General features: G+C 59.0%; 1 protein-coding gene across 3 annotated transcripts; it reads left to right on the top strand.

The window, feature by feature from the left end:
- Positions 1–2,241: 2,241 nt before the first annotated feature.
- C1QTNF1 (C1q and TNF related 1) lies at positions 2,242–22,979 on the top strand. Of its 3 annotated transcripts, none has more exons than XM_058704805.1 (5): positions 2,242–2,415; positions 2,538–2,632; positions 17,324–17,485; positions 19,851–19,990; positions 20,796–22,979. In XM_058704805.1, the coding sequence occupies exons 3-5, from the start codon at positions 17,337–17,339 to the stop codon at positions 21,344–21,346; spliced, it is 840 nt and encodes a 279-aa protein (XP_058560788.1). In that variant the 5' UTR covers positions 2,242–2,415; positions 2,538–2,632; positions 17,324–17,336; the 3' UTR covers positions 21,347–22,979. The 3 variants fall into 3 exon arrangements, with proteins under 3 accessions (XP_058560788.1, XP_058560787.1, XP_058560786.1); XM_058704804.1 differs by having other exon boundaries at positions 17,321–17,485; XM_058704803.1 differs by lacking the exons at positions 2,242–2,415; positions 2,538–2,632 and adding an exon at positions 13,121–13,486 and having other exon boundaries at positions 17,321–17,485.
- The last annotated feature ends 200 nt before the right edge of the window (positions 22,980–23,179 follow it).

Here is a 23,179-nt window from a genome sequence, read left to right as displayed (position 1 = left end):
TTACAGAGTCACAATCCTTTAACCCCAAGTCCCCCAGATACAAAAAGCCCTGACAGCGTGGTTTCCCCCTGAGTGTGGCGTGAGGGCACAGGACAGTGTGACCTGTAGTGAGGTGAGGCCACGCACGGCTTCTGTCTCTCCTCTGTTGGGAAATATCCACAAGCATCCGGCCGAGCCCGGCGGGGCGAGATGCTCCGGGTGATGTCTGCATCTCCTCCGAACACATCTGGCTGCCTGGGGTCCAGAGAAGAGGTCCTGGGCCTATCCCTGCTTTACAGATGAGGAAACTAAGGCCCACTGGGCTTGGGCAGCGTTCCAGGCTCAGGACTTAAGGCCACCGGCTAGAACAAGAGGCTGCCACTGGAAGAGAGGGTCATTGTGTGGGTGTATTTCTAGAGCCCTGCTCTCCGTCGAAGAGAGGGTCATTGTGTGGGTGTATTTCTAGAGCCCTGCTCTCCGTCGGGCCCCTGGATTTCTGTCTTGGGATTATCTCCAAGATAACTGTCTTTCAGTTCTCAGATGGAGTAAAGAAAGGGAGCAGATCTCTGCGTCAGCTTCTCTTCCAAGCCACACGCCCGGCTTCGTGTGCCCTGAGCCGTGGTGTCCGTCCAGGACCCCCAAGGTCTGGGCCTCCGGGGGGCTGCAGTGGAGAGCGTTCCCTCCGCATTCAGGGAGATCCTGGGGCACGGGAATTCTGAGGACTCTCCTCCAGTATCCCCGCCACGGAGGCCATCCGAGGACAGAGCGAGCGACCGGCGGAAGGTCACTCAGGGCGCTAGGCCTGGGTCCTGCTGACCAGGAAAGTTCCTCGTGTTGCGCACAGAAACGAAGACGCGCTTATCTCCGGGCTTCCCGTGCCGATAAGCAGCCAGGGATGTTGTAAGTTTCGCCAGGCCTCAGACACACGCCAGAGATCACAAGCGATTCCTGGATCTTCTCACGCCAGCCGAAACACCGTCTCCAATGGGGCGTGTTTACTTGATCTTGCCGTAGTGCCCTTGGAGCTCCCCAGGGCCACTGGGGATCAGGGCACTTCCCCCTTTGTTCCCACAGGAGCAGCTGGGCTGCCGGTGTCTCTGCAGAGCGGCCACTGGGCCGCCCAAGCCTTCCCTCCCCTTCCACCTCCACGTTCTCTGCTCTGCTGGCAACCTGGTGAGCCTGGTGGGTGTCAGGCTCGCCCAGCCCCCTTTCCTCTCGACTTCTCAGCCTTTCGGGCAGACACGTGGGCAGCAGTGGCGGGCAGGAATTTCCAAGGCAAGGTGGGGTGGGGTGCGGTCTCTGTGCCTCGCCCGCAACACCCCAAACCAGCACCCCTGTTTGTACATCTCCTGTCCGCGGGTAGCCAGAGAGAGGGGCCCTCGGGAGGAGCGGTGATAAATGACAAACAGGCACAGGTGTGACGTCCACGAAGCTCGCGGAGAACGTGGGAACGTGGCTCAGAAAGGAGCAAGCAAGAATGCTGTTATCGCCACGGCGCAACTCCGTTACTCTGGCCAGATCCTTCCTCTTTTTGCGATATGATAAGACTCCAGAACTGTCTGTTCTGACTCAGGATGGAGACCAGCCCGGCCCGGGGGCAGTTCCAGAGAAGCCTGTAGCAGCCATCGGCGTGTGAGGCGGGGCCCCAGGGGCCTGGTTAGACCTTGTGCGATTGAGTTGGGGAAAAGGCCTGGGTTTCATATCAAGGAACCAGAGGCTGATAGAAATCTAGCGATGCTGATGTCCCTCCTCGTTGTCCCCTGGCCACACGGTCCTCTGGAAAGTCTGCACCCCCAGCCTGGGGTCTTCATGGGGCTCTCTGAGAGTCTGATCAAAGCACAAGTCCGTCCCTGTCTGACAGTGCACATGTGTGCACACGTGCCTGCACACACAGCTTTGCATTGTTTTTTTTTAGGGGGGGGGTCATAGATTCCCCAAAACCTGTCTGTGGTCCCTGGACCCCAGGGGGAGCCTCTGATTGAAAATCTCTCGGGTCTGCCGCCCTTGGGGGGCTTGATTCCACAGCATTGGCTACAAGTGCCCCCTGGGCTGCTTGGAGCCCATCCTCCAGCGCCCAGCAAGTCGGGGTTCCCAACGCTCTTTGTCCTCGGCCCCCAGCCACCCCCACACCTGGAGGGACTTCCGGAGGCTGGGAGTGGTCACCCGTACCCGCCGGCCTGGGCCGGCTCCCCAGGGTGGCCAGGGGTAGGGCAGCGCTGGCTTTCCCCTGCCCGCCGGGCACACACACAGTTAATCCTCGGCGGCTGCTGTTTGGATAATACGCACTGGGAGCGTTGGAGGCTCCGCGGCCCCGCTCACATCTGGCTGGGGTTTGCTCTTTACGAGTCTGTCCCGCTCTCTTCAGCTCTTCCTTTACTTTCGAGAAACCGCGCTTCCGCTTCTGGCCAGAGAGACCTTGGAACAGAGGAGGTCAAGGTGCCGGGAAGGCAGGGACCGGCGGGTGGCTGCCCCCGCGCCCCCCCCCCCCCCCGCGCCCCGATTCTGCACCTTCTTCCCGGAGGACTTTTTCCTTCCTTCTCGCTCTCTCCGCTGACCAGGCTGTTCTGCCCCCTCCGACCTGGCTGGGAGGAGGCTACGACGCTGCTGGGAGATGCTCTAAGCCTGAGAGGCCGCCCCAGGACGCTGGCCGGAGGTAGGTGGCGGCTCTGGCGGGCGGGATGCCACGGGGGCCGCTCCGCTCCTGTTCCGTGGCTCCGGGTCGCTGTCTCCCCTTGTGACGAGGGAGCAGGGGCTCTGTGGCAGCTGGATGGCGTCGGGGATGACTGTGCCTCCCCTCGTGTTTGTGGGCTGATAATCTTGCTTCACACTTCTCGAGGTGTGAGAGGAAAAGGAGTGGCACCCGAGTCCCCGCTGTCCCGAGGGGGGCCCCGCCCCGACATTGCCTGGGTCACCTGAGAGACAGGTTTGCCCTGCGGTGGCCAGTTTGGACCCCACACAGAACAGGAAACGCTGACTTTGGCCCCGGCATCTGATGGTCTTGGTGCTCCTGGAGGAGAATCAGTCTGAACAGGGGAGAATAATGTCCCTCTCCCTGGGGACGCTCCTGGGCTGCCTGCACCACTGAGAACCATGCCTGGCCTGGGGCCGAGTCACCCAGCTGTCTTTGAGTCTCTGGACCTCAAACACCTCTCTGGGTCGAGCCAGCATGCACCGCCCTGTTCTTCTAGGCGCTCCATGGGGACAGGTGTGGCCCCCACCTGTCCTGGGCACCCCCATCATGATAGCCTGGCTCCCAGTGTGCCGACTCCTGGGCAGCCCCGTGTCCTCTGGCGGTGCACACGGGCCCTCCGGGTCCCTCCCGGTCCATTGGAGGAAGCGGCCTCCCTCTGCGACTCGTCTGTCCCTTCCATGTCACTTCATTTCCAGGAATGGGGGCAGTTTGGCACACTGGAGATCCTTCTTTCTGAGCTTTGAAAATGAGGAGTGTCCTGGGAAACTGAGTTTTCTCAACCATGAGCGACACCCCAGGTCCCTGGGGGAGGATGTGAGGTCCTCGAAGGCTGCGGGCCTTTGCTTTTTATAGGGTAGGAAAGCACGCAGCCGGCCCCACATGCAAGGTCACAACTCGATGCATTTGACTGTTGTGTTTGCTGCAAGGGGAAGTCTGCCCAGTGTTCCCAGCAACAGGAGGAGGGAAGAAATTCAGAGGAAGGGGAGATGGGGGGCAGAGGGTTGAGTTCTCCTGTCCTGCCTTCCTCCCCCTCCCTTGACCTGAGAGCTGAGAGGAGCTTAGGGTAACCTGTTACAATAGTTGGCAATAAAAATAACGGCGGCCATGGGTCCACGTGTGTGCGTGTGCATGTGTGTGCACGCGCGTGTGTGTGTGTCCCACATGGCAGGCGCTGAGCAAACGTGGATTCTCGATGACTCCATCAACGTCACTCTCACCCCTGAAGAGCTCAGAGAGGCTCGTGACTTGCTCACAGACAGTAGATAGAGGACCCGTTGGAGGACCAGCATCTCTGTGCCCAGAGAGGGCATGTAACTTGCTCAAGGATGCACAGCTCTCCAAACTGAGGCTGGGACCTGAGCTTCTCAAGTCTGCAAAAATCCATTTCCCAGCTGTCCACGGAGAAAGCGCCCAGGGGCAGGACGACAGCCAGGTTCTGTTTCCCAGGAATGCTGCCGTCTCCTCTGGTTCTCTCCCTCCCCCTTCTCCCTTCTCCAGCCTCTGGTGTTCCCAGTGAGCAGCAGGTCAAGGAGACAGAGAAACAAGGGTGCAGGGGGGATCTTTGGTGGGGCTCCAGCCGGCCAGAGGAGGCCTCTGCCTGCCCGGGACAGGTGCAGCCAGCCAGCGAGAGGCACCCTCACAGGTGGACAGTGAGAAGCTGACCTGATCCCAGAAAGGTGCACAGACGTCTCCCCTCTTCATTCCCGGGCTGTAAACCTTCCTATCCAGGGCAACCCAGCATAATCTTTCAGAACGTGCTTTCTGTTGTTCTTCCTGGTGCCTTGGGCCCTCCCCACCCCCAGCTATAATTAGCATGACTCATAAACCAAATATTCTGGCACTGAACTTCACCCATCAAAACAAAGATGAAAAGAATTTTGTAGATACAGTCGTGCTGCTGGGTGTCCTCACCGGACAGAAGCTTGCCATCGGGTTTATGTCTTCAGGGGCTAGCCCCTTGTGTGGGACCCTGCTCCTGGCGCTGGGGGTGGCTGAGGGCCCCGGGGCAGGGTGGCGGTGACAGCTCACAGAGGAAAGGAAGAATGGAGAGGTCCTCCTGCACTCACTGCCTAAGGCAGCCCTGTCTGTGGATCCACTGGAGAGGAAAATGGGTGTTTAGAAGCAGCCTCACCTCCCTGCCCCGAGAGGCCAGATATTTAGGTGGAGGTGATACCTCCCCCCACCCCACCCCCGGGCACTCCTTCTTGGTGATGTGACAACTCCGTGGGCCTAGGGTTATTAATTTCTTTTCCTGTCTTTACCTGCTGAAATCCGCCTTCTCTTAAAGTCGAGGGAGACTAAGGCAGCTCCCTGGACAGGAACGAGGGCGTCTCCCTGAGCCCCCACACGGTGCAAGGAACCGGCCGCCCCCCTGGAAGGCAGAGTGGAAAAGGACCATCGAAGTGTGCGCAAGGCGCTTCTGTCCACTCCCTCAAGGCAGCCCAGCGAGCCTGGGGTTTGGGGTGCTCGGGGCCCTGCTGGGGGGAGTTCTGCTGTGGCAGCCTGGGTCCTCGGACCCTTGTCCTTCAGCCTCGCGGGGAGGGACTCGGGGCTGTGAGCGGGAGACGTGAGCTCCCGGCATCCCCTCTAGTCACTCATTCTTGCCCACGCTTGCTTTCTAGGACTGGGCTCAAAGTGGAATGGGTGTGGGCGGAGGTGCGGAGGCCCCCCTTACTGCCCACCAGGGTGTCTCCGGCCTGCCCTGGAGGCCCCTGCAGTCGACCCCTTGTCCGGCTCCGGACGGGACTGGCGCAGGCCTCCTGCGGGGCGTCCTGCCCTGTCCGGGATGGCTGTCAGGATGGCTGTGGGCCAGGCTGGGCCTCAGTGTCTGACCATCTCCCTGGCTCCTGTAGGAATTTTCCTTGAAACAAGACGGAGCAGAGTTGGAGATTGTGGGCAGGGAGGCAGGATGGGAAGGGAGGACGGGAAAGGAGGCAGACGGGCGGGGGCAGGCAGGGCGGGGGCTGGAGGAGTGCGGGAGTCAAGGTGCCCCAGGCTTGGTCGGAGGCTCCTGCTGGCCGCTGGTAGAGCCACGCATGGGGAGCGCCCTAAACCTTTTGCCTTGAGTTGCACCCCCACCCCAAATGGGGACATCTGGTTACCAGCCGCCCTCTGCCCTGGGGACCAGGGAGGGAAAAGGACCTCTCCTGGGCCAGCTGCCAGCCCTGGTGGATTTGCAGGCGGGTGCAGGCCGGAAGCGGGCTGGGCCCGGCAACTTTGCCCTGCAGGTTTCTGGGGCTGGGCTGTAGAGTTGGGGAATGGGGTGTGTTCAGAGGCACTTGGGCCCTTTCCCCTTGGGAGGAGTCTGAAAGCGGATTCCGGAGAGAGACGAGTAGGTCCTGGTGGCTTTCGGGGTGGCCATGGGGCCCTTCAATTCCTCTGGCATTGAGGGCACCCCCCCTCCCCGCAGAGCCAGGGCTATGACAGCAAGACCCACGGTTCCTGGGGACCCCGGCATCTGGGGAGGTGGGCTGGAGCCTGACGCCCACCTTTCTGTTCCACCCTCTGCTCCTGCACTCTCTTGCTTCCAGGCCTTTCTCTGCAGGAGCCTCCACTAGGGCTCCCCGCGAGCCCGATCCCCAGCAGCACCCCGAAGGATGGGCAGACACAGGTCACCCAGGCTGCTCCCACCGCAACGGCAACTGGTCATACCACTGGTTCCTGCTGGCTGCACTTGGCCTCAGGTTCCTCTGCAGTCCAGCCCTCCGGTCGGCCTCTGTCCCTCAGAGAGCACCGGGGGCCCGATGAAACCATTTGCCATCCCTCCACCGCGTGGTCTCCCCTCTCTCTCTCCCTTTCGGAGCTCACCAATGGACTGTTCTCTCCGCCCTGCAAGAGCGATGCTCTAAAAACGCACGTTCAACGGGCCACACCTCCCACGCCTCTTACATTTTGAGGTATGGGGCGGGGTGGTTCCTGGGGATCCTGTGCCTAAATCCAAAGGGATTAAACTCAGTGGTGGGTTTTAAGATGCCGGCAGCCTGGTGCCAGCGGGATCTCAGCGCACGGCCTCGGTGGAGACGGTTGCCACACCCCCCGCCCCGCGCCTCGTGCCACGCCTGTCACAGAATAGGCGCTCAAGAACCTGCTGAATGAATGAATGAATGAATGCAAGGGCTCGGCTGGTGCAGAGACCCCTCAGAGCCGATGCCACCGCCCCTGCTGCCGCTCTGACCAAGTGAGCCAAGCGGGTGTGGTGTGGTGTGGCAGGATGGGCCGCCTACCCGGCCTCTTTCCAAAGGCCCCCGGAGGTGAAGTGGAAAAGGCACTGTGCTGTCACACACACCTGAGCACCAGCACCTCCCCGCTGTGGGGCCCGGGGCGGGCACTCCTTCCCTCCCCGCCCACTTGCTCACCATTCAGGCGCATTGGAGGGGTCAGGTTCAATGGCGTCCAGAAAGCACGGTGTCCGGAGCCCGGCACGTAGTAGGTGCTTGCTGAGTTGATGGTAGTAGGGCTTCGTTAGAAGGAATCTCTGATAAATGCTGAGGCTGCTCCCAGGGGGCCCGTTAGCTCTCTGGCCATTGCCCAGAATCCCTAAAGATGGTCTCAAGGGTCTGGCATCGTTGCCTTTGGTTTCATGGCCTCGGGCAGCTTCCTTCGGGAGCAGGTGCCAGCAGAGAGAGGTGTGCCTGGGACGGAACACGAACTCCCTCCTGGGAAACGTGATCTCTCTACCAGGCCTGACTCTAGCCCGAGTCCGATGGCCCTCCCTGGCCCAACCTGTAGCCATGGCAACTCCAGGGGGTCTGCTCCCCGGGAGGGGGCCGGGTAGGCTGTGTCTCCTTGGTGCGCGGTTTCCCTGGAATCCAGCCCTCGGCCCGGTACACAGCAGACGCTTAATAAACGCTGGTGCAGGAACTCGAGGCGGGAGTCCGGGGCAGTTTCTACTCCACGCGGTCCCCACTTTGATGAGGCACAGATTTGCCACAGCACTGTCCCCAAGCCCCTCCTTCATTCTCCTTCTCGATCGCGTCCCCTCCCCTCCCCCCGCCTCCCCCCCCCCCCCCCGGAAGACACAAAATGCTCTCTTCGTCCCCAGGGTGGGGCTTATTGATTTGTCATTGTTCTAAGTGGAAAATAACGTGTACTTCGTGTGAAAAGCTATGGCAGGGGAAAGAAATCGGAGAAGCCAAAGTAAGAAAATGGCAAACATCCCTATTTTCATCACCCAGGGATAATTGCTGTGAACAGCCAGGTGGGTGGCCTTCAGATCTCGGCGGCTGAGCACACAGACGGGCACTGATGTGTGTGTGTTTCCAACCCGACCTTCACTCATCATGAACGTCTTTCCACGTCTGCAAACAGTCATCTGTTTACAGAGGTTGCTAATTGGTGCGGCTGGCTGCGCTCGCCCCTCCCCGCTTTATTTATTTATTTACCTGCCTTCACTCGAAGCACGCGTCCCCTGGAGCTTGGAACCTTGGCTAAAGGAAGCTGGGGATGTAGCCCTTTGTGAAGCAGGAGATTTTTCTGAGCGCAGATAAGAGGAGCCTCGGAGGGTAAGGTGGCTGGAGATGGCCACACCAGGATTCAGCCTTGCGATGGCACTCTATGGGGCACCCTGGGTCACTCTTCCCCCCTTCCCTCCTCTCTCCCCAGACAGCCCCACCTTGAGCTAGAGAGAGATTTGAACACCTTGGCTTGAGGCCCTAGCAAGAAGTGTGGGATCCTAGAGTCCTGGTTGCATGTTGGCTCTGCGGAAAGGTTGAGCGTGGAGTTCTGTGTCGCACATCAGACACCAGATACTGGGGACTCGAGGAGGGGAGACACAGCTGCCTTGGAGGGGCTCCTTGTCTGGGGGCGGGGGGTGTAGACCCTACGGGAGGCTGGGGGAGCACCTTCCTGGAGGAGTGCCCCCAGGCGGGGCTCTGAAGAACACACGATGGAGAGGGTGGCGGGGAAGGGACCGACAGAGGAGAGCCTGTGGCTTGTGTTGGGTCTGTGAGCGGCTCCAGATGGGAGCAGGGGGGCGGCAGGTTGGCCAGAGGCGAGGCAGGAGCCAGGTGGTGGCGCCCAGGGTTTACCCGCTTTCCTTACTTCGTGGGAAGCCTTTTCCACCCAGGGCGGGACTCAGATTGGCAATTCTGCAAGGTGCCTCTCTGGTGAGCAGGTTGGAAGACAGAGGGGAGACAGAGGGGAGACGGGGCAGTGGAGAGCTGGGAAGGAAGCGGTGGCCGGCCAGCGAGGAGGGGACCGGAGGCCCTGGGGAAGCTGGGTGGTGGATGAGAGGTGACAGGTGCATGAGAGGTGGGGTCTGAGTGGCCCCCAGATTTCCGGCCTGGCGCCCTTGTGTGGGCGGCCGCTGTAGCTGCAGGAGAAGCAGGAGAAGCAGGTGGGGACAGGAGCGGAGTTAATTCAGGGGTTCGAGGGTCTATGGCAGAGCGGACAGCAGGTGCTCAGAAGACTGATAACCCAGGCTGTCCTGTAGAACTTTCTGCCATCGTGGAGATGTTGTCCCAGGTGTGCCATCTGAGAGGCTGGTCGCTTAACATCACCTGCTGTGGATGAGAACCGAATTCTCCATTTCGCTTCATTTTAACAAATTTGACTGGCCCCCTTGGCTAGTGGCTACTGCTCCGGAGGACGTGGGACAAAAGCCCTCAGGCCAGGCCGGAGTGCAGACGAGGATCTCGGGGAGCTGTCACTGTAGAAAGTGACAGCGGGTCTGGAGGGGGAGGGGCTGACTGCCCAGGCCACAGCCCCCATAGACACCTGTCTCTGCGGGCGCGCCCATGAAGGATGAACGCTGGGAGGCAGGCTGGGCCAGAACAGGGACAGAAGAGGTGGCCAGCCCTGTCCTGACTGCAGATTGCATGCTGAGCTAAATTCTGTTCTTGGCCTAGAAGCCCTTAGGTGTGGGACCACGTTCTCTCTTATGACAAGCTTCCTCGGGAGGCATCTGCGAGATGTTGGGGCGATTGATGTCCAGGCCCCAGAAGAACCAGACGTTAGAGCCGCTTGTAAAGAGGCGGGTGTGGTGGGACAGAGGCCTTGGAACTCCCAGGTTCTCTCCTCCCAGAGGGCGTCCCTGCTGTGGGAACATGGGCCCTGGGCCAGGCCACCTGCAGAGCGGGCTCACGGCGGGGCACGAGCTGTCAGTGGCCCTTCTCTGTCACGCAGCTCTCAAAGCAGGGGCAGGCCTGCAGCCCAAGGCCTCGCAGCTGGGAGGTGATCTAAGGACAGTGCTCTAGTCAAGGAGGTCTTTGTTTGCACCGGGACAGACTCGGAGCTGTGGAGGCTGGGCTGGCCAGGTGCCCCCGGAGGCCCGACGCCGGCAGCCCACGTGGTCTCACTGTTTTCAGGGCCTGGGCACAACACGGTGTCCCCTCTCCATCCGGGTGAGCCTTTCCTTCCCGAGGCCCAGCTGCCCCAGGAGCGATGGAGACGTGTTAGGAATGGGGGGAGGGATTCTTTTTCCTTTTTTAATATAAAGTGTTTATCCATTCATTTAAGTAACCTCTACACCCAACGAGGGGCTCGAACTCATGATCCCGAGATCAAGAGTCACACGCTCTTGAGACCGAGCCAGTCAGGCGGCCAGCAGATGGGGTGGGGGTCGGGGGAGGTGATTCTTGTCTTCTGTTCTTTTCAGTTTTGTCCCAAGCCAGGCCTCTCTGCTGGGCAGGGAAAAGGAAGCCCTTGCTTATTAACTAGAAAAACCCCATCTCTGTCCCTGGCCATGTGTTTGAAGGTCACCAAATAAACCCCCAAACCTTAGAAAATAAATCCTTCTTCTCTAAGCCAGAGAGCAGCTTCTTGGAGAAGGGGAAAGGGTGAGATTCAGCGAGTGGCGTGGATGCCGGGACCCCACCCTTACTGACCCAGGTTCCTTCAGTACGGGGGTCCTTATCCTGCCCACTGCTGCTTCCTTTTCAGGGCTTGGTGGGGGGGAAGCGGGAGAGGGCCTGAGACCCACTGGGCTGCCCGATTATAGAAGGGGAAATTCGATATTAAATGGGCTTCTGGAGTTGGTGAGCAAACGTCATTCATCAACTGGAAGTCAGTCTGCCTCCCTCCTTCCCGTCACCAGAGGAGTTCCATAAGTGGAAAATCAGTGTGATGCGTGGTGTCTGGGGCAGGAAAGCAGATGTCATGTGTGAGAAAACCCTGACGGTCATCAGGGCCGGAGGGATGCCCCAACATGGCGCTTTCTCCTTCCTGGGCACCCCAGGATCGACATCGAGGAGAGGTCCTGCTGGAGAGCTCGGATCTCCTCAGTGGGAGAAAGATGTCCAAGCGGAGAGGGGCAGCCTCGGGGCTCCCTTTCCGGCTGGCAGGATGCCGGGGAGAGGGAGGCAACAGAAGCAGATAGGGGAGGGATGTCGGGTGCCACGTTGAAGCAAGGAGTGATTGCCCACCACGCCGAATTGCGTTCTTGGCCTAGACGCCATCAGGTGTGGGAGACAGTCCTCCTCTCATGCCAAGCTTCCTCGGGAGCTGCGTGTAAAATTTCGGGGTGATGTCCAGGCCCTAGAAAAGCCAGGCAAAGTTACTTGTCTTGGGGGTATCGAGGTCTGGGATGCAGCCAGAGCTCCTGGAAGGCATCACAGCGAGGCAAATGGTAGAACGGAGAAGAGACCTTCAGGAGACATTCAAGGCGGTCGGTGACTGATTCGACGCGGCGGGTGCATGAGAGGAAGGAGCCCAAATGACTCCCAGATTTCCGGCCGGCTGCTTGTTCTTAGTCCCGCTTCCTCCCCCCGCTGGTTGCGTTTTGTCCGACAGCGCTTTCTGCCACGATCGGAATGCTCTGTTCTGTGCTGTGGCCAGCGTGGTAACTACCAAAGCCGTGTTGCTGCGGAGGGCGTGGAACGTGGCTAGTGTGTGAGAGGCACTGAAGTTTTGAATCTTAGTCAGTTAGTTTAAAATGAGATAGCCAGCCGTGGCCAGCGGCAGTCATAGCGGACCGCACAGGCCCGGGATGTTACCCGCTCACCATTTTGATTCGACAATTTCTGTCCCGTCCCGAGCTATACGGTACACGTCCGTCCGTCCGTCTCCTTCGCTGGACCGTAATCTTCTCGAGGTCAGGGAGGAAACCTCCCTGGTGGTGGAGTCTGTTTCTCCTGAGTTCCGACGCGAGGCTGGGCAAATCGTGGGCACTCAGTAAGCCAGGCCCGTGTGATGCCTTCTGCCAAGAGGAAATCTTGAGCTGCACAGGCCGTGGGACTTGTCTTCTAAGCTTCCTCTAATCCAGGGAGATCCTAGGCTCCTTGCCTCCCCGAACAGCTGGTCACCCGATGAGCGTTTCGGAAGAGGGAAAACTTCATAAATGCTTTTGTCAAATGGCACTGGGCTGGGTGTGGCATCGAGGCAAAAATGCAAACATGTGGTGCCCAAACTCTGCGAGTTTCCCATCAGAGCACAGGCAGGCGGGACACTGTGGGGGTGGGTGGGGCCCGTCTTGAACAGATACCAGGAAACTTGAATGTGGGTATGAATTCCATCTGCTTGAAAGATTTACCCCGTGGCCACAAAAGGTCTGAGAAGGGGGGTGAAAATTACTATTATTGTTTTAAAGAGGGAGGCAGAGAGAGCGAAAGAGCGAGAGAGAGAGAGAGAGAGAGAGTGCTGAGTTGGGGAGAGGGGCAGAGAGAGAGAGGGAGAAAGGGTCTCGAGCAGGTTCCAGGCTCAGCATGGAGTCCGACACGGGGCTCGATCCCACGACCCTGGGATCATGACCTGAGCTGAAATCAAGAGTCAGACACTCCACTCATTGAACCACCCGGGCGCCCCAAACGGATGAAAATCATGAACGAGGACGTGTTCTCAGGCTTCCTCCAGACCCTGCCGTTGGCCCATTTCCCCCTTCCGCACCCCCACTCCTACCTGGGGGGGGGGGTTCTTCCTTTGGGGGAGGGTAAGCAGAAGGCAGATGGCAGGACCGAGGGGAGAGCAGCTGGAGACCCCCAGCTGGAGAGTCTGGGGCAGAAACGGGAGAAAAATGGAGTTCACCGAGCTGACGCGGGATTTGGCAGATGAATTTCTTCCCAGGGTTTCAGAAGGGCAAGTCGGGAACTTGAGTCACGTTGGAGCTGGCCTCAGAGGCCTTGACCACAAGGCAGCCTGGAGACCGACCGGGCCGTGTGGGCCGGTGGGGGTTGTCCACAGCTGGCGGAGAATTCCCGCCTCCCGGACCTGCCTTTGCTGTGTGTGTGTATATTCTTCTGAGTCACCCTACTGGGGGCAGAGCCTCACCCTTCGTAGGTGACTTCATTTCACTGGAAACTGCTAAAAGTGATTTGGAGGCAAGTTTGGTTTGGATGTTGGGCAATACTGTTTTTGCCCAAAAGTTACGAAAATGATGGTGTCGTGATGCTGCCTTTTCTGTGGCCTTTGGTAAAATGGTTCCGCAGACATTTTTTATTCCATCTTAATGTTCATTTATTTTTGAGAGAGAAAGAGAGACAGAGCACGAGCGGGGGAGGGGCAGAGACAGAGAGGGAGACACGGAATCCGAAGCGGGCTCCAGGCTCCGAGCTGTCCGCACAGAGCCCGACGCGGGGCTCGAACCCACGAACCCTGAGATCGTGACCCGAGCTGAGGTCAGACGCTTAACCGCCTGAGCCACCCAGGCGCCCGGGTTCTGAAGATATTTTTGAAGGAGGAAAAAGATTTCACTCACGGTTTGCTTTGGCCCCAAAGAGGAGGTTCTTGAGGAGAATCACCAGCCCCTGCTGCCCTCACGATGTCAGCCTGGCGCCTGGGACTCTTTGCTGGCTCTGTCCCCATTGATATCATCCCCCTTAGGTCGGCTGCGTCCTCGTCCCCACCTCTTCCGATCAAAGTCCAGAAAATTCCTTTTCCAGACTGGTAAGAGACAAGCCAACACGCCAAACGGGGCTCCCACTGGGGGCAGAGCCCTAATCCTCAGCTGGGGGTGGGGGCAGGGGGAGTTTTGCCTCCCAGGGGACACGCAGCAGAGTCCAGAGACATCTTTGGCTGTCAGTCACCGCTGGGAGTGGGGCGTGTTAATAGGATCTAGTATGTGGAGTCCAGGGATACTGATAAATATCCTGCAAACGCACAGGACAACCTCCCACAACAAAGAGTGAGTCAGCCCCAAATGTCAGTAGTGCTGAGGTTGAGAAACCCTGGGGACAAAAGAATCCAAGGTAGCTTTTTATGTGTGTTTGTTGTTATTTCCTGACTTTCCCCAAATGAATATATATTACTTTGGATTCAGGAAGAAAAAGGTTTAAAGAAAGGAAAACCTCTTTTCCTTTTAAGTGATGCAAGCTTGGCATTTACAGAAAAAAAAAAAAGTAATTATTGAGGGGCCGAGGAAAAACAGAGGAAATACAGAAGAAGGGAAATAAACAACTTTAGAAAACTCCATTTCACAAATATTTGTTGAGTAGCAATCAAGTTCAGGGTGCTGCAGGATGCTTGGCCGGTCCAAGAGGAACACGACTAGGAGGTCACGGGCTGCTGTGCAGAATCCTACGGGCCAAGCAAAACTCTGCAGAATAAGACAACAGGAAAAACAAAGTTTAAAAAGGGGAGGGAGAGGTTTTGGCAGCTGAGGGTCTGGGAAGGCGTCAGGAGGAAGGGGAAGCACTTGGCTTTGGTCTGGAGGACCAGGTAGGATAATGATGTGATCTGAGGACAGCCTGTTGAGTCAAAACCAGTGCCCCCCCCACCAGCCCCCGCTTAAAGATTGGGCGGTCTGAGGCTAATAACTTCTCTACGTCTCTGTTTGCTCATCTGTAAGGTTGGTGTAATAACGAATGAGTATTGTCTTCTTAAAGGATTCACTGGAGGTCCCTCTGAGGCCTATGTCGGGGTAAGAATTGCTAATGAGGACATGTTCTCAGACCTAACCCTAACTCACCGGGCTAGAAGGATGCACTGAAATGAGGCCTGGGGTGGATGCTCAGGGCTGCGGCTGGTGCACTGGTGGCCCAACAAGGCTGGTTTTTAGTAGAAGGACGAGAAGGGGAACTCTTGGCCAGGGGAGAAGGATACGTACAGATGGACAGATGCCAGGAGTTTGGGGAGCATGGCTGAAGCTGGGATTCAAAGTATGGTCCGAGGACTAGGAGCACTGGCAGCATCTGGGCTTTTTGAAAGTGCAGACCCTCAAGGCCCTATCCCAGATCTTCTGAATCAGAACCTGCATTTAAACCAGGTTTCCCAGGTGGTATGTGTGTATGTTAGTGTTTGCAAAGCAGGGAGCTTGGGCGTAGGATGAGGGGTGCTGTACAAGGTAGCTGAAGAGTGGGGTGTCATGTATGACCTGTCAGGCATAAATGGTGGATGGATGGATGGATGGATGGATAGATAGATGGATGGATGGATGGGTAGATGGATGGATGGATAGATGGGTGGATGGATGGATGGATGGATGGATGGATGGATAGATGGGTGGATGGATGGATGGATGGATGGATAGATGGATGGATGGATGGATGGATGGAAGGATGGATGGATGGAAGGAAGGATGGATGGATGGATGGAAGGATGGATGGATGGAAGGAAGGATGGATGGATGGATGGAAGGAAGGATGGGTGGATGGATGGAAGGATGGATAGATGGATAGATGGATGGATGGATGGATGGATTGATGGGTGAATAGATAGATGGATAGATAATTTTAATATGTATTTTATAAATTCACATAAACACATACAGTAGAGATTCTGAGTGGGGGGCTTGTCCAAGCAGTCTCTTGGTCATTGGGAAGCTCTACTGGGTCCTGGAGCTTGGGAGGGATAGCTGGTTGGTAGAGAACTTAGAGGTAGGGAGGCCCAGCTAATCCACTGCGGTGTATGAGGTGGGGAGTGCTGCAGCCAACTGAAGACTTGGCGGAGGTGTGGGTGACAAGGAAGGAGGGGGTTTCTGGGGACGCAGCCTCCCTAGCGCAGAGGCTCATTACATCTGCAAGGATCCATCTGGAGAACCTCTGGCCTCTGCCTTTTATCCCAGGGCTCTGGTTCCTGGCCATCTGCCTCCCCCATGTTGTCTTTATTTGGCACGGGGGCTCCAGCAGGGAGGGCTAACGGAGCACCCTCTCCGCAGAGCTATAACAGCGAGCCCACCAACACACAGAATAAAGAACAAAGCCCCCAAGTCGACCTACCAGCTACAAGGCCTCTGAGCAACGGGGTGTTTGAGGGAAGTCCACGGCCTCCCATGATCAGCGAAAGGAACGTTCATCTGGGTGGATAATTACTGACAAAAAACGAAATCTGTCTCAGTACTTAAGTCTCCTTAAACATAAAGGAGGAACTGAAGGCAAATCAGACCTGGGACCTTCTGAGATTTGCCTGCCAGTAACAACCTGGATCCCACTCCTAACTTGGCTTCAAGGGGAGGGTGGTTCTCATCGTCACTGGGCCTCTGTCTCTCACTGGGCAGCTGAAAGTGTTGGGCAGGGTGTCCTGGCAGGCCCGTCGAGGTGTTGAATTGTATGTTTTGGTGAACAAAGTTTGGCTGGGATTGGCCAGTTACTCACTCCTGCAGTGGGGAGGTTTCCCAACCCACCAGCAGCAGTCAAGGCCATCTAGCTGTCTATCCATCCATCCAGAAGCTCCCCCAAGTTAGCTGGGGGAGATGGCTCTAATGCTGGAAGTGGATAGGATGGGTTTTTTTTGCCTATTTTAAGCCCAAGCACTGTCCCCTAATGGGCTCACTGGGGACCCCCAGTGGATGTGTCTTTCTAGAAGGACTGTTTTCAATACTGGGTGAGGACCTGTCCAGAGCGTTCACCTGAGAACACCATGAGAGACATGTGACAGAGCTGGCTCTGATGAGTGACCGAGGCGTCAAGGGCTGGACCCCACCCCCTCCCTAAGTGAGATGCGTAACCTCCCTCCCTCCCCATCCACGCCTACGGCACAGGGCAGTGACCACACCCATTCATCCGGGAGTGTGCTTGTTGTTCTAACAGGGCTGATAAATGGTCACCCGGAGAGCCCACTGGCTGAGGCTCCGGGGGCAGAGGACGTGCGCACATGACGGTGTGTGAGTGCATGTGAGTGTGTGCACACGTGTGTGCCGGTGGGAGAGTACGCGGGTGTGCACGTTAATTGTGTGAGCATGCCCGCGGGTACAAGTGTGTTGAAAGTGTGCGTATATACAGGTACTGAGTGTGCTGAATGCGTGTGGGAGTGTGTGAGAGTGTGTGACTGTGTCAAGTGTGTGAGAATATGTACCCGGGGCGCGTGGGTATGCACGGAGGTGTGTGCGTGTGTGAGCGCGAGTAAACGTGTTAGGACTGTGCAAAAGTGTGTGAGCACAAGAGCGTGTGCACGTATGTACAAGAGTGTGTCACGTGTAAGAGTGTGAGCTTTCGTGTGCACCTGCCGCGTGGGAGTACCGAGTGTACGTGTGCACGCTGGCACGTGTGAGAGTACGCGAGTGCACGGGCCCACGTAAGTGTGAGAGTACCGAGGATACGTGCGCACGTGTGTAAGCACGAGGGCACTAAGTGCACGGGTGCACACGTGTCTCGTGCAAGAGGACGCGAGGGCGCGTGCATGAGTGTGCGCGGAGCGTGTGAGTGCGGCGGCCCGTGTGCGGTCGCCCTCCCGGAAGGGGCCGTGGCCGAAGCCCCTCCCGGCTTTGCGGGTCTGGCAACACCTCCGGTTGCCTCTCCGAGGGCCCCCTCCCAGCCCGTGTCCTTGCCCGTGTGTCTTTCCCAGCAGGGCGCGCGGGAACATGGGCTCCCGGGGACTGAGACTCGGGCTGGCGAGCTGCCTGCTGCTGGCCTTCGCCTATGGCCCGGTGCTGGGCCGTGCGCCGCGCGGCCCACAGGAGCTGCAGGAGCAGGAGGGGACCGAGGAGCCGCCGCTGGACCACGCGGAGAGGTGAGACACCGGGGCGGTGTGCACGCGGGCGCTCGGGCTTGGCGGGTTGAGCCTGGGGTCCGGAGCACCGCAGGGGGCTCGTTCGGGGGCCGGACGCGAGGGAGCAACAGCCAAGGCCAAGGGACGGTCCTCGCGGGGGCCGATCCTTGAGGACAGACCAGCCATCTCCCCTTTCAGTGAGCCTTACCTGAAACCGAGGACTGTACCCCTCCCCGTTCTAACCCCAAAGGGATTGGGTCTGTTCGGTTTTGCAGCCACATCCTTAAATAAAGAGTTCACCGAAGGGGCGCCTGGGTGGCTCAGCGCGTTAAGCGTCTGACCCTTGACTTCAGCTCAGGTCGTGATCTCACAGTTCGTGGGTTCAAGCCCCACATCGGGCTCTGCGCTGACAGCGCAGAGCCTGTTTGAGATTCTGTCTCCCCCTCTCTCTGCCCCTTCCCTGCGTGCTCGATCTCTCAAAAATAAATAAACATTAAAAAAAAAAAAGAGTACACCAAGCCCCCCACCCCAGCCCTTGGGTTATCTTTCCATTCTGGTCTTGTCCTTTGAGAGTATCTTCCAGGGTTCTGAGAAGCGCCGTTGGGAATATTTTGTAGGGACACACCGGTCACCCAGAGACCGGTGCCTAGGGTGTTACTCATGAAACTGTCATTCCTCGCATGTGAGGTTCCAGCCCGATGCTTTGAGTTTCTGCATTAGTTTCAGCTTCGGGCCGACCTGATGCCCCAGGCTTTAGGTGTGCTTTACAGGACGATGGAATTGCATGCGATGCGGCACACGGTGACATCTGTCACCTCCTGTTCCTTTTCCTCGTCCTCCACTTCCCCCTCCTCCTCCTCTCTCTTTTCGCTCAACGAACATTGACCATCTAATATTGGTCTGGCCATCCGGTAGGGACGGGGGGACCTGCACAGATGACAGTCCCTGGCCTCCGGGAACCCTGAGGCTATGGGGGAGCAGAGTGGTGAACAGTGAGGTAGGACAGGTATGCCCGCAATGCTGGGGGTGGCGGTGGGAGGGGGGACCGAGCAGAGGAGTGACCTCATCTTGAAGGACACCTGGGGGGCATCCGGGTGCGGAAGGAGGGTGTGTGGGAAGTTGTGGCCGCGCCAGGTGGCTTTGGGGTAGTGGAGGGTAGGAATGGGAAGGGAACTCCTGAACTTAATCCTACAGGGAGTCATGGACGATTATCACGGAGAAGGTGGGGATGTCTGGGGATGTCATGGAGAGGTTTCAGGGTCCTGGGGTTCCAGAAAGAAGGCTGGAGAAGGCAGAGAAGATGGATGGGAGGTGTGGGGGGAGGCAGATTCCAGGAGGGCGGTCAGAGTGGTGACGGTCCCCCAGAGATGGGGAGGCCTGAGGACCCAGCTTCTGCAGGTGCCTTGGTGGGGGGTGCTGACTGCTCAGGACCCCGTGGTCCTCAGAATGTGGTGGCGAGGCCAGAGACATCTCCCAAATGAGCCTGAAGCTCCATTCTGGGTGGCCGATGACGGTAACGTGAGGAAGGCTTGGAGGGAGAAGGTTCCGGGGGCGCAGTGACGGGCCGACACTTTGGGACACATCACCTCTGTGGGGTTTGCGGGGTCTAGATGGAGACTGCCGGCAAGAGGCGGGGGTCCACCTGGGAGTCCCCACCTGGCACTTGTGGGGCCTGAATTTAGGGTGTGCAGATCCGTTTCCTGGATTATCTGGGGTTTAAAAGCAGGAGCGGAGGCAGAGAAGGAACCGGCCTTTTGAGACGGAGTGACTACCTCTGAGATTTGTACCTTCGGCTCCAGAGCCTGGGAGCAAACAGAGAAGCCAGAAAGAGCACCGCGCAGCGCAGGGCGAGGCCGCGAGGTGGCAGCACGGAGCTGTCCCCGGCCACCCCGCCCCGGCCGCCCCTGTAGCGTGGGTAGCAAATGTTAGAGTGGAGTCTCCAGCTCAAAGCTCAAAGGAACGGTAAAGATCTGGCCGAGCCCTTTCATTTACAAATGAGTCAGCTTCATGTAGTATCTTCTAGAACCACAGTTGATGGAGGGGGTTCACAGCACCATCACACATCCTCTGAAACCCCTCCCGGAGGGGCAGAGCTCTCCAAGCAGCCCGGGCTCGGCTCCCACGGCCGGCAAATTACTGCTGTGTTTGTTATCGCTGTTGGTGAGGATTGCTGTGACCAGAAGGCGGGGGGTGGGGCTCTTCCAGAAATTTCATTCAGGGGTCCCAGACTTCGCCAAGAGCCAACGCTGCCTGTCTCGAGGGAAAGCGAGTGCACGCCCTGGCACGCCCAGGAGAGAGGGGAGGCAAGCAGGTTAGACCAGACCCTCTGGCAGCAGGAGAGAGAAGAGAGCTCTTGGCTTCCCCGGTAACGTCTTTATTCCCTTAGGGATGAAAAGAACCATGAAAAATACAGCCCCAGGCAGGGGGAGGACGAGCCCGCTTCCCGATGCTTCCGCTGCTGTGACCCTGGCACGCCCTTGTACCAGGCCATCCCGGTGCCGCAGATCAACATCACCATCCTGAAAGGTCAGGCTGCTGCCAAGCCACCGAGGGGACCTTCTCCCGGGTGGGGGTGGGGAGTGCTCTGTTCTGCGGGGGGCGGGAGGGAGGGGGAGAGGATGTAGTCTTTTTTTTTTTTTTTTTTTTTTTAATTGAGTTTATTTATTTTGAGAGACAGAGCAGAGGAGGGGCGGAGAGAGAATCCCAGGCAGGTGCCGTGCTGTCAGCGTGGAGCCCGATGCGGGGCTTGAACTCACATGAACCTGTGAGATCATGACCTAAGCCACCCAGGCACCCCAGGAAGATGGTGGTCTTTAGGGTGGATGAGGCGGGCCGCCCCTCAGGGCACAGAGCAGAGGCAGGCTGACCTCTAGAGGTGGAGGAGGAGGAAATTCCATCTGAGGCTCTGTCCCCTTTCCAAGAGGGCGGATTGGAAAGAAGCGGCCCGCAGGACCGGGGTCTCGCCGCCCCCCTGCCCCCGGCTGCATCCGAGCCTCTGTGTCCTCTGTTCTGGGGCTCGGCACCCCACCCCCCGCCCCCAGCCCGCTTTCTGAAATGCCAGCGGCCGCCGCGGTCCGGATAACGTCGCGCAGCCCTGCGAAAGTCTGACCGGGAAGCTCCCGGGCGAGCCCGACATCTGCAGTTCATTTGCTCCGAGTCGGCCGTGGGCCCGGCCGCAGCGCCTGCCGCTTTTGGACAAACCCACATGTTCCCTTTGCTTTGCCAGCACTTTCCGGAGGGGGAAAACATGAAGGCTTCTGGATGAAAATAGAACAACCGTGGCGGCCGGGCCGGCTTTGCTCGACGCCGCGTGCTCTCTCGTCCCTTTTAGGTGAGAAGGGTGACCGAGGAGACCGAGGCTTGCAGGGGAAATACGGCAGAACGGGCTCCGCGGGCGCCAGGGGCCACACGGGCCCCAAAGGGCAGAAAGGGTCCATGGGGGCCCCCGGGGACCGCTGCAAGAACCACTACGCCGCCTTCTCGGTGGGCCGGAAGAAGCCCCTCCACAGCAACGACTACTACCAGACGGTGATCTTCGACACGGAGTTCGTGAATCTCTACGGCCACTTCAACATGTTCACCGGCAAGTTCTACTGCTACGTGCCGGGCATCTACTTCTTCAGCCTCAACGTGCACACCTGGAACCAGAAGGAGACGTACCTGCACATCATGAAGAACGGGGAGGAGGTGGTGATCCTGTTCGCCCAGGTGAGCGACCGCAGCATCATGCAGAGTCAGAGCCTGATGCTGGAGCTGCGGGACCAGGACGAGGTGTGGGTGCGTCTCTTCAAGGGCGAGCGGGAGAACGCCATATTCAGCGACGAGTTTGACACGTACATCACCTTCAGCGGCTACCTGGTCAAGCACGCCCTGGAGCCCTAGCCCTGCTGGCCCCGCGTCCCCCCCCATCCCCCCCCCCCCGGGGAGGGGTGGGGGGCACGGGTCTCGCTGCCGCCCCTCCCCCAGGCCTGGCTCCCCCGCCTCACTGCCCAGCTTCGGCCCTCCACACCACGCCCCTCGCTGAAGGGAAGCGGAATCGGCTTCCAGGCCTTGGGGGCTCCCGGGTGGGCTCACCGGGTGGGCACCTGCGGGGGGGGGGGGCGGCTCCCCTCCATGCACGTATCCCCAGGCGACCCAGCAGGCGCGCGCGGCCACGGGGCAGGGTGTCCCAGAGTCATCCCCGCTCCCTCCCGTGGCTGGAAGTAATTAAGGAAATTGTAACGTTTGTGAAAGAAACAAGAGGGAGGCGTTGTGATTCTTGCCTTCCCACCGGCCGCACCGGTTCCCCGGGGAGGCCGTTTGAGCTTGAGCTTGTGTGAGCCTCCTGCTAGAGGAGACCCGACGTGGACGCTGCGGGCCACGGGGGAGGGGGGCGGAGGGCGTGGGACCCTCCTCGGCCATTCATGAGCCTTCTTTGGCAACCGCTGGACTGACATCCACGTCCTGGGGTCGGCACGGCCTTGCCCCGAGGGTTCGGCTGGACTGTCTGAGCCACAACAGTGAGGGGGGGTGTGTGTGGCTGGGATGGGGGTAGTGAATGTCAGCTCTCAGCAGGGCAGCCAAGCCCTGGGCTTCAGCCTCTGGGCTGAGACAACAGCCTGCCTGTTGGAACCCACAGACTCCTGACAACAACCGGGGACCTCGGGAGTCCCTGGGTCTGCTCAGCACAACCAAGGCAGAGCCATCCATCTGGTGTGGTTCTGCCCCCACGGCCCCAGACTGCCCCGAAGCCCTGGGCAGGGCCTTCACGCCCGCCACCCTGGCGCTGGCTTTCCGCTCCTCCTCTCAGACGGGTCAGCCATGGAAGGCACTGGAGCCATACTTTTGTAACAGCTGTCGTGGTTATATAATATTTGCTATACAAGCTCCCTGCACACCATCTCCAGTCCTGTTTCCCTGAGGGCTCAGTGCTCTCCCCCAGGCCTCTTTGACCAGTAGCCTAGGACACCGCGGGAGGGCCTTCCTCTGGGCCCCGGAGCAGGGAAGAGCCGGAAAGAGCCGGAAGGGGCTGGAAGGCTCTGCCTGCCTCGGATTCCCCGCGGGGCACCGTCCCTCTGACCCTGAGAGAAGCGTGTCTCAAGCACTGCAGTCAGAACCCTCTCTGGGAGGTAGGGTGTAGAAACACCCGAAGCGGCTGCTGCCTAGATTTGGTGCTCTGGCCCGTGGCTGACTTTGGCCCGGTGGCCCTTCCCTGCCTCTCTCCGTTAACGCCCAGGGCCAAGGTCCCTCTCCTACCTGCTTGGGCCCCTAAGCCCCTACGGGAACCTTCCTTCCCTCAGGGAAGGGTCGGTCCTTCCCTGGTGACCCTTGGCCTTGACCCATCCCTCTGCCCTCCCGGGGGCCGGGCCACCGGGTCTGAGCCCCGTGCCTCCTTCCCTCTGAAGGACTTCTGCTGGTCAGACTTTCAAAACGGTGTTTCTACGGGCGTGCTGGTGAGTGGAGCGTCCGCCTGCTGCTTTGTGCTGTCCCGGTGCTCTTTCGGAAAACATTAAACTTGGAACCATGCGTTTGAGCATCATGGCCTCTCCAGTTTGGTCCTTGAACCACACCCTGCCCCTTTCTCTCCCCCTCCCCGCACCCCACCGGCCGCCCGCGGGAAGCCTGGGGGCCCGCGGCGGCTCGGCACCGGGAACGTAGGTACCGGCGGGCACAGGCCGGGCCCCGAACTGCCTTGTTCCTCCGGGTGTGTTTCCCAGGCTCAGCGGGGCGTGGCCC

This window comes from Neofelis nebulosa, chromosome 16 (assembly GCF_028018385.1).
Source record: "Neofelis nebulosa isolate mNeoNeb1 chromosome 16, mNeoNeb1.pri, whole genome shotgun sequence".
NCBI lineage: Eukaryota > Metazoa > Chordata > Mammalia > Carnivora > Felidae > Neofelis > Neofelis nebulosa.
This window is presented reverse-complemented; position numbering and strand designations above follow the sequence as displayed.